At 58.7% G+C, this 9,735-nt stretch overlaps 3 protein-coding genes across 3 annotated transcripts in view; 2 read left to right on the top strand and 1 right to left on the bottom strand.

Annotated features, from left to right (window-relative positions):
- Window positions 1-728: 728 nt before the first annotated feature.
- Window positions 729-4,990, top strand: ENH_00004800 (DnaJ domain-containing protein, putative; the record flags this gene model as incomplete). The annotated part of the gene is made up of 7 exons (XM_013578407.1): window positions 729-1,247; window positions 1,741-1,811; window positions 2,229-2,607; window positions 2,931-2,975; window positions 3,154-3,209; window positions 4,371-4,695; window positions 4,808-4,990. The coding sequence occupies 7 exons, from the start codon at window positions 729-731 to the stop codon at window positions 4,988-4,990; spliced, it is 1,578 nt and encodes a 525-aa protein (XP_013433861.1).
- Window positions 4,991-5,248: 258 nt separating this feature from the next.
- On the bottom strand, window positions 5,249-7,618 carry ENH_00004810 (hypothetical protein, conserved; the record flags this gene model as incomplete). The annotated part of the gene is made up of 1 exon (XM_013578408.1): window positions 5,249-7,618. One exon carries the CDS (start codon window positions 7,616-7,618, stop codon window positions 5,249-5,251), a length of 2,370 nt encoding a protein of 789 aa, XP_013433862.1.
- A 1,046-nt stretch (window positions 7,619-8,664) lies between these two features.
- ENH_00004820 (hypothetical protein, conserved) overlaps window positions 8,665-9,735 on the top strand; it is a gene marked incomplete at both ends in the record, with an annotated part of 8,226 nt that continues 7,155 nt past the window's right edge. The window contains one exon of the mRNA XM_013578409.1: window positions 8,665-9,735. This exon is cut by the window's right edge and continues 3,539 nt beyond it. Within this exon, the coding sequence (XP_013433863.1) occupies window positions 8,665-9,735 (1,071 nt within the window).

Consider the following 9,735-nt stretch of genomic DNA (forward strand, 5'->3'; position numbering starts at 1 on the left):
GGGCTTTTTCAAATTCTGAAGAAGTCGCGAGCGAGAAGCCAGGGAGCTACGCACGAGGCGCTCAAGCCCTAAACCCTAAACCCTAAACCCTAAACCCTAGCGGGTTAGTCCTCAGCCGTCAGGATCGCACAGGCTTCAGCATACCTCTGAGCCTCCGTAAACCCTAAACCCTTTTAATTTTCAATTAATTTGTGCTGCTTAGTGAAGTAGCTCTGCGAAAAGCAGCAGCAGCAGCAGCAGCAGCAGCAGCAGAGTCGATGCTTGACGTGAACTCGGCGGCAGCGGACCCCCCACTGCTGGCTGCTGCTGCTGCTGCTGCTGCTGCTGCTGCAGCAGCGGCAGCCGCAGCAGAAGCAGCACTTTGTGGCATTTTATTCTTCCTTCTACATTGGCCCTTTTCTATTATTGCATTTTACTACAACTTAAAGGAAAGAAGTTGCTGTGCTGCTGCAGCAGCACCCGAAACAGCGCAGCAGCACGGGGCCCCCCGGTGTCGGCGGCGAGAGCGCAGCAGCAGCAGCAGCAGCAGTAGCAGCAGCAGCAGCAGCAGCAACGCGAGCGGCAGCTGAAACAGCACAGGCTCCAGCAAGGCCTAGGGCTTCACTGCTGCTGCCAGCAGCAGCAGCTCGCTGCACTGACACACACACACGCTGTGCCGTCCCCAGCTCCAAACCCCAAACCCTAAACCCTAAACCCTAAACCCTAAACCCTAAACCCTCAGCTAAACAATGCGGGGGCGCTCGCTGTGGACACCGCTGTGGGGCCCCCAGGGGCCAGCAGCGCTGCGCCTGCAGCAGCGTGGCTGCGGGCTGCAGCAGCAGGAGCAGCAGCAGGCGCGGGTGCTGTGCAGGCAGCAGCAGCAGCAGCAGCAGCAGCAGCACGAGCAGCAGCAGCAGCAGGAGCCGCATGAGCATCAGCACCAGCAGCAACAGCAGCAACAGCAGCAGCTTCATAGGCAGCAGCAGCTGCTGCAGCAAACCGCGGCCAGGCGCTGGCTGGTAGGTGTCGGCCGCACGCAAGCAGCGGTGAACTGCAGCAGCAACTGCAGCAGCAGCAGCAGCAGCAGCAGCAGGTTCTGGAGCAGCAGCAGCCTTAGGCTACTGAGCACTTACCGGAACGGCCCGAGTGAGTTGGACACAGAGCCAGATGAAGGCAGCAGCAGCAGCAGCAGCAACGGCGACAGCAGCAGCAACGGCGACAGCAGCAGCAGCAGCAACGTAGGCAGCAGCAGCAGCAGCAGCAGCAACGTAAGCAGCAGCAGCAGCAGCAGCAGCAGCAGCAGAGGGCTGGGTGGTACTTGTCTGAAGTGCCAGCAGGCGTTTGAGGGAATTAAAATAATCTGCAAGGCAAGGCCCCCGGAAGCAGAATTATTTATTTATTTATTTATTTATTTTTATTTTTATTTATTTATTTATTTATTTATTTATTTATTTATTTATTTATTTATTTATTTATTTATTTGGGCCTTTCTGTGCTTTTTTTCTTTCTCTTGTTCTTTTTGTAGTCCGCAACGCCCGCAGTTCTTGCTGCTGCTGCTGCTGCTGCTGCTGCTGCTGCTGCTGCTGCTGCTGCCGCTGCTGCTGCTGCTGTTGCTGCTGTGCTCGCTTCTACTGCTCCCGTGAATGCTGCCACCGTGCTGCTGCTGCTGCTGTTGCCACTGAAGCTGCTGCTGCCACTGAAGCTGCTGCTGCTGCAACTGAAGCTGCTGCTGCTGCTGCTGCTGCTGCTGCTGCTGCTCAGAACTGCGGTGCCGTGCTGCCGCCTGTCTACCCGTCGACGGGTCCTGTATCTGCCTTTGCCATATTTGACCTGTAAACCCTAAACCCTAAACCCTAAACCCTAAACCCTAAATTGCAAACCCTAAACCCGAAACCCTAAGCTTTAAACCCTAAACCCTAAACCCTACGCTCCGTGCTGCTGCCGATTATGGCCGTCTCCTTTTTCCCCTCTTGTCACTCTCACAGAGTTTAAAGCTTCAGACGCAGTGCCTAGGGTTTAGGGTTTAGGGTTTAGGGTTTAGGGTTTAGGGTTTGGGTGGTGGCTGTTTCGTCTTCGTGAGATTTTGGGATTTTTGAGTTCCTTTTTGAATTCTTTCAATCTCTTTAATCTCCAGAGTCTCCATCAATCTCGAAAACATCTTTTTCTTTTCTTTTTATTTTTATTTTTTATTTTTTATTTTATTTTTTATTTTTAATTTTATTTTCTTTTTTCTTTTGCTGCTGCTGCAGTCCTGCTTCCTTTGATGTCAACCTGCCAGTTCTTTCCGCTCGCTACAAACAGCTGCAGCAGCAGATACACCCGGACAAGGCTGCTGCCAAGTCAGATGTACGTACACCTCGCAGCAGCAGCAGCAGCAGCAGCAGCAGCGGCAGCAGCAGCAGCAGCAGCGGGAGAAGCAGCAGAAACAGCAGCAGCAGTGCTGGCCAGCTGCAGCAGCAGCAGCGCCCCCGATTCCCACGCCCGTTAGCTCTTTCTCCCACAACTACCCCGCAGCAGCAGCAGCAGCAGCTGCTGCTGCAGCAGCAGCTGCAGCAGCAGCAGCAGCAGCAGCTGCAGCAGCAGCAGCAGCAGCAGTTTGTGTGGGTGTCTGCAGGAGGAGCAGGCTCTGTGTGAAGTGCACCAGCGCCACATTGCTGCTGCTGTCAAGACACTCCAAAACCCTGCCACGAGGGCCGAGCATTTGCTGCTGCTGCAGGGCCGAGGTTCTCCTGCTGCTCTCGTCAGTTGCTGCTGCTGCTGCTGCTGCTGTTGCTGCTGCTGTTGCTGCTGCTGTTGCTGCTGCTGTTGCTGCTTGTGCTGTTGTTATATCCTTCAGCGCCCTGCAGCGGTGTCTGCTGCTGCTGCAGCAGCAGCTGTAGCAGCATGGCTGCTGCTCCTCATTTCCTGCCTGCTGCTGCTGCTGCTGCTGCTGCTGCTGCTGCTCTGTTCAGGACGACAGGATCAATGAGAGGGAAATCCTCATAGAAGTTATGCAGGTGACTTTTGCTGCTGCTGCTGCTGCTGCTGCTGCTGCCGTTTGCGGTCCTGAAGCTGCTGCTGCTGCTGTTGCTGCGCCTTCAACGCCTGCTGCAGCGGCCCGTTGATGTGAGCCTGCTGCAACTGCGGCTGCTGCTGTTGCTGCTGTTGCTGCTGCTGCTGCTGCTGCTGCTGCAGATTCACGAACGGCTGGACTCCTGCAAGACCCGAGACGACGTGGACAAGCTAGCCAGGTGGGCGAAGACAGCTAGCTACTTCGTAGCTGAATAGCTAGCTAGCTAGCCAGCTAGCCGAATAGCTAGCTAGCTAGCTAGCCGAATAGCTAGCTAGCCAGCTAGCCGAATAGCTAGCTAGCTAGCTAGCCGAATAGCTAGCTAGCCAGCTAGCTAGCCGAATAACTAGCTAGCTAGCTAGCTAGCTAGCTAGCTAGTCAGCTGGCTAGTCGTCTGTGGCGGCCTAGCACCGGGTCGACGTTTCCCACGCATGCAGCTAGCTGTAGCTAGCTAACTAGCTAGCTAGCTAGCTAGCTAGCTAGCTAGCTAGCTAGCTAGCTAGCTGAGAGGCGATGGCTGGTTCGGGCGATCCCGCACTCGCTAGCTAGTTAAAGAATTCATTAGCGACTTACGGTGCTAGAGGAGTCCCGGCTAGCCTTTTGGCTAGCTAGCTAGCTAGCCCTTTGGCTAGCTAGCTAGCTAGCCAGCTAGCTAGAAAGCAAGCCGGCTAGCTAGAAAGCAAGCTAGCTAGCTAGCTAGCTGGCTAGCTAGCTGGCCAGCTAGCTAGAAGCAAGCTAGACATATGACTCGCTAGACAGGCAGATCGCCAAAGAGCTAGCTGAATTGTCGACCAGCTAGCTAGCCAGCTAGCTAGTCAGCTAGCTAGCCAGCTAGCTAGTCAGCTAGCTAGCCGCCTAGCTAGCTAGCTAGCTAGCTAGCTAGGTGAGGCTGTGCTTGTGGCTCTCAGTGCCGTAAAGGAGACTGTGGACGAGCTGGAGGCGCAGCTATCAGCAGCAATTATGCTCGAGGCAAGAATTTTTTCTTTTGCTGCTGCTGCTGCTGCGGCTGCTGCTGCTGCTGCTGCTGCTGTTGCTGCTGTTGCCACTGTCACTGCTGCCGGTGCGGCCACTGTTGCTGTTCCTGCTGCTGCTGGGACCACCGTTACTGCTACTGCTGCTGCTGCCACTCGCTGCTGCTGCTGCCACTCGCTGCTGCTGCTGCCACTCGCTGCTGCTGCTGCTGCTGCTGCTGCTGCTGCAGGACCTGACGGAAGCCAAGGCGTTGATAAAGCGGCTGCGTCTTTACTTCCGCGTTTTAGAAAGGACAGCAGACGCGGATTTCTCTTAGACAAAAAATGAAACTTTTTGGCATTTATGTCTTGTGTTTATTTGCTGCTTCTAGTCCTTCCGGCCTGCGCTGCTGCGCCGGCCTGCAGCAGCAGCAGCAGCAGCAGCTCGACGTGCTGCAGGCGCCGCTGCGGCAGCAGCAGCAGCTGCTGCCGCAGCAGCAGCAGCAGCTGCTGCTGCTGCTGCAGGTGCCGCTGCAGCAGCTGCTGCAAAGGCTGACGCAGGCCAAGCTGCACCTGATGCTGCTGGACGGGCGGCTCCAGCAGCAGCTGCTGCAGCAGCTGCTGCAGCAGGTTCTCGATCGGCAGCAGCAGCAGCACGCGCTGCTGCCGTGCGTCAGCAACAGCAGCAGCAGCAGCAGCAGCAACAGAGCGTCCAATGTTAGAGCTGCTACAGCTTCTGTGGCTTACTTAAAGTGCAGCAGTTGCTGCTAAGCTGTCTATACACCTCAAACGTAACTTGACAAGAGCATTGTTGCTGTTGGCGCTGCAGCTGCTGCTGCAGCAGCCGCTGTTGCTGCAGCAAGATTTGCTGCAGCGGCAGTCCCTGCAGCAACCCATGCATTCACAATCCCTGCAGCAGCTGCTGCTGCAGCAGCAGCTGCAGCAGCAGCAGCTGCTGCAGCAGCAGCTGCTGCAGCAGCAGCTGCTGCTGCAGCAGTTGTTTTTAAGCTAGAAGGCAACAGCCAACACAGCCAACTCTGCAGCGCTGCGTCACGTTTTGCTGCTGCCGCCACAGCAACAGCAGCAGCCGCAGCGGGAACAGCAGCAGCTGCAGCAACGGCAGCTGGTGCTGTTGCTGCTGTTTCTGCTGCGAGCGCTGCATTCTCTGCTGCTAGTGCTGCTGCTACTGCAGCAGCTGCTGCTGCTGTCAGTGCAGCAGCAGCAGCGGCTGCCGCTGCTATTGCTGCTTCGGCGAGAAGAGCTGATGCTGCTATTGCTGCTGCTGCTGCTGCTGCTGCTGCTGCTGCTGCAGACAGCGTATAGCATCTTCTAGAAAGAGAGTTTCGTCCGGCTCTCCGTCAGCAGCCTGGAGAAGCCTCTCCCTGATGCTGCTGTAGCACACGTAGCTGCTGTCGCCTTGCTGCTGCTGCTGCTGCTGCTGCTGCTGCCCCTGCTGCAGCAGCGGCCGCTGCTGGGGCTGCTGCTGCTGCTGCGCCAGCCAGTCAAAGAAGTCATTGAAAGCTGCAGCAACTGCGGGGCACATGCTGCTGCTGATGTCTGCTGCTGCCGCTGGATCTGCAGCAAATGCGCCGGAAGCAGCAGCAGCAGCAGCAGCAGCAGCAGGTGCTGCCTCCACAACGAGCTCTTTCTCAAATGTTGCGTTGAGCTGCTGCAGCCAAAGGCTTTGCCAGTCCTCTGGCCGCGGTGCTGCTGCAGCAGCACCTGCTGCTGCTGCTGCGGCAGCATCTGCTGTTGCTGCAGCAGCAGCATCTGCTCCTGCTGCTGCTGGTTGTGGTGTAGCTGTGGCTGCTGGCTCATGCAGGTTTGCCGCAAAGTAGCCGGCGCTGCTGCTGCTGCTGCTGCTGCTGCTGCCGCTGCTGCCGTCTAGCTGCAGCAGCAGCTGCTGCCTGGCGCGCAGCTGCTGGTGCAGGTGCAGCAGCGGCAGAGAAATGCGCGGTCGCGGCTGCTGCTGCTGCTGCTGCTGCTGCTGCAACGCAGCAGCACTGACCTTTGGCAGGCACACAACATCGGCCTCCTCTGCTGCAGTTGCTGTTGCTGCTGCTGCTGCTGCTGCTGCTGCTGTTTCTCTCCGCCGCAGCAGCAACAGCCCGTCAACAGCAGCGGCAGCAAGCGCAGCAGCAGCACCAGACTTCCCGAGTGTCTGTACAGCTCGGCGCATGACTGTGGGGTTGCCCCTGGCAGCAGCAGCGGCAGCTGCTGCTGCTGCGTCGCTGTGAGCCAAGGCAGCAGCAGCAGCAGCAGCTGCTGCTGCTGCTGCTGTGCCACCAGACACAGACACAAATGCATGCCTTTCGGAAGCAGTTAGCAGACACTCCATTACTTCAAAGGGGCAGCAAAATGGCAGCAGCGGCAGCAGCAGCAGCCACTCCTGTCTGTACACTCGAGCTTGCTGCAGCTGCTGCTGCAGCAGCCACTCGTTGCGGCGGGCCGAGCGCCGGTCCTTTGCTGCCTCCGCCAGCTGCTGCCAGACCCGCTGCTGCTGCTGCTGCAGCAGCTGCTGCAGCTGCTGCTCCGTCGGGGCCGCCTCCAGGCTGCACAGTGCATGCAGCAGCTGCAGCAGCGCAACTGGGGAGGAGCAGCAGCTGCTGCTGCTGCTCAGCACTGCAGCAGCAGCCCGCAGCAGCCAAGGCGGTATCTGCGAGAAGTCCAGATGGTCCTCCAGCCGCTGCTGTTGCTGCTGCTGCTGTTGCTGCTGCTGCTGTTGCTGCTGCTGCTGCTGCATGCGCTTGCGCTGCTTCCTCTGGCGCTGCAGCAGCGCCACCTTCAGCAGCAGCAGCGCGTACCAGGGCGTTCTAACCTTTTTGTCGCCTCCATTTGCTGCTGCTCTTCGCGGTGCTGCTGCTGCTGCTGCTGCAGGCCTTCCTGCTGCAGCAGCAGCAGCAGCTTGCACGCCAAAATGGTGAGAAGCAGCAAGACCCCAACTTTGATGTGCTGCTTTTTCTGCGAGGCGGCCGAAGATGCCCACGAGGGTTCGGGTGTACAGACACCTCGCTGCTGCTGCTGCTGCAGCCTCCGCGGCCACCTCGCTGCTGCTGCTGCCCTCATCAGCAGCAGCAGCAGCAGCAGCAAGTCGCACAGGAGGAACCAGCAGCAACTGCAGCGCGCCGCTGTTGCTGCTGCTGCTGTACAAACTGGAGCGACCCCAGGACGCTAAACGGTCGCGCTGCTGCTGCTGCAGCTCTTGCTGCTGCTGCTGTAGCTGCTGCTCTTGCTGCTGCTGCTGCTCAGGCGCCCGCTGCTGCTGCTCCTCCTGTGGTGTGAAGGAGTATGGCTGTTGGGTTGCTGCTGGTGAGAGAGGGGGCCTGCTGCTGCTGCTGCTGCTGCTGCTGCTGATGCGTGGAGCAGCATGTGCAAATGCTGCTGCTCTCGGGAGCCGCAGCAAATTATCCGTTTCTTTGCTGCTGCTGCTACACCAGCTCCCGCTGCACCTGCTGCTGTCGTATCTTGCGCCGCCATGGCTGCTGCTGCTGTGGCTGCTGCAGCCGCTGCTGCTGCTGCTTCCGTTGCTGCTGTAGCTGCAGCAAATGGCGTTCTGGGGCGCTTTGTGAAGCACAAGCCCGCCGAGGCACTGAGCTGCGCGCAGCAGCAGCAGCAACAGCAGCAGCAGCTGCTGCAGCATTGTGCAGGAGCTTGCTGCTGCTGCTGTTGGCCCCTATTCAGCGGGGCGCTCTCTGCTGTTTATTTGCGTTCATCTGCCTTTGATTTGCGTATGCTTGCGGGTGCTGCCCTCTGCTGCTGCTGCTGCTGCTGCTGCTGTTGCTGCTGCTGCAGCAGCCAGCAGCCAGCAGCTGTATCTTTGGGCCGTCTGTCTCCAATGTACGTCTTCGCATAAGTCATTATATTACTCTGCAGCTCGTTGTTGCTGCTGTTGCTGCTGCTGCGCTGCTGCTGCTGCTGCGCTGCTGCTGCTACAGCCGCTGCTGCATCTGCCGAGCCGCAGCTGTCGGCCTTGCTCTGTCAATGCTGCTGTTGTTGCTGCTGTCGTTGCTGCTGTAGAAGGTGATGCTGCAGTTGCTGCTGCTACTGGCTCAGCTGCTGCTGAAGCTGCTGCTGCTCAGTCCGCTGCTGCTGCAGTTGCTGCTGCTGCTAGGTCAAGCCATGTCTTTGTTCGGCGCCCCACACGGTAGCCCCCCAGCAGCAGCAGCAGCAACAGCAGCAGATCTTACTTTAACTTCAGCAGCAGGCTTAAATGGTGCAGCAGTTTTTGCTCCCTTTTGGAAAAGGCGCAGGGTTATTTTGGGAAGAGATGCTGCTGCTGCTGCTGCTGCAGTCCTGCTGCTGCAGCAAACCGCCGCCGACACCTCAGCCGCAGCCGCTGCCGCCGCCGCCACAGCAGCAGCAGCAGCAGCAGCACCAGCAGCAGCAACAGTTCCCAAGGACTGAAGAAGACAGCGTCAGCGCTTTTTTGTCTGCTTCTCACATCTCTTTCGTTATTAAACAGTTCTATTTTGCAGCAGCAGCAGCAGCAGCGGCAGCAGCAGCAGCAGCAACGGACGCGGCAGCGACTCCGATGTGTGGCTGCTGCTGCTTCTAGAAACATGAGCCTTCGCAGCGCAACCAGCTGGCGGAGAGGCAAATCGAGCAGCAACAAGTGCAGCAGCAGCAGTATGAGAATAGCAGCAGCAGCAGCAGCAGCAGCAGCCCCGGCAGGGCACCACTTCCGCAATGGTGCAGCAGCAGGAAGACCCCGACCAGCACCAAAAGCAGCAACAAGAGCAGCAGCAGCAGCAGCAGCAGCGGCTGCAGCAGCAGGACGAGGGTCGTGGGCCTGGCAGCAGCGCGGGCAGCGATAGCGAGGTCGGCGCAGCAGCGGCAGCAGCTGCTGCTGCAGATGCATATGGTGCTGCAGATGCTGCTGCAGATGCTGCTGCAGATGCTGCTGCAGTTGCTGCTGCAGCTGCTTCAGCAGAGCTAGACCTGCTGCTGCCAGCAGACCAAGATGGGATAGAGTCAGAAGCAAAACTGAAGGGCCCCGATGTGGGCCCCGTGCCTCCCGCTGCTGCTGCTGCTGAGCCAGCACTAGCCCCAGCAGCAGCAGGAACAGAGGCAGCAGCAGCAGCAGCAACATGGGGAGCAGCAACAGCAGCAGCGCCTGCAGCAGAGCGCCCTGCTGCAGCAGCAGCAGCACCTGCAGCAGCAATTGCTGCTGCACCATACGCCGGCAGCCGCATCTACTCCCTCCCTACACTTTCTGCTGATCCATCAGCCCCTCGGCCAGCCCCCCCAAGCAGCAGCAGCAGCAGCAGCAGCAGCAGCAGCAGCAGCAGCAGCAGCAACTTGCTGTTTCTGCGTGCAGGCTGGCTGCAGCGGCAAACCAGACACACCAAAAGATTTGCCCCGCGCTTCTTTGTGCTGCGGGGTTCAATTTTATATTCTTTCAAGCGGCTGCCATTTCTGCGCTGCTGCCCCCTCAGCAGCAGCAGCAGCAGCAGCAGCAGCAGCAGCAGCAGCAGCAACATAGTGACGGACGCAGCACTTGCTTCCTGGATCGACTTTGCTGCTGCTACCTGCTGCTGGCAGCTGCGCGGCAGCCGCGTAGAGAAGTTTGTTTATGATAAAGCAGCAGCAACTTTCAGGTGGTCGCTTGTGGCCCCCAATTTGCTGCTGCTGCAGCGCATGCAGCAGCAGCAGCAGCAGACAAGGCTGCAGCAGCAGCACAGCACCTTGAAAGGGCTCAAGGGGCAGCGCAGCCTCAAGCAGAAGTACCAGCAGCAGCAGCAGCAGCAGCAGCGGCAG

This window comes from Eimeria necatrix, genomic scaffold (assembly GCF_000499385.1).
Source record: "Eimeria necatrix Houghton genomic scaffold, Enh_scaff113, whole genome shotgun sequence".
Lineage (NCBI taxonomy): Eukaryota > Apicomplexa > Conoidasida > Eucoccidiorida > Eimeriidae > Eimeria > Eimeria necatrix.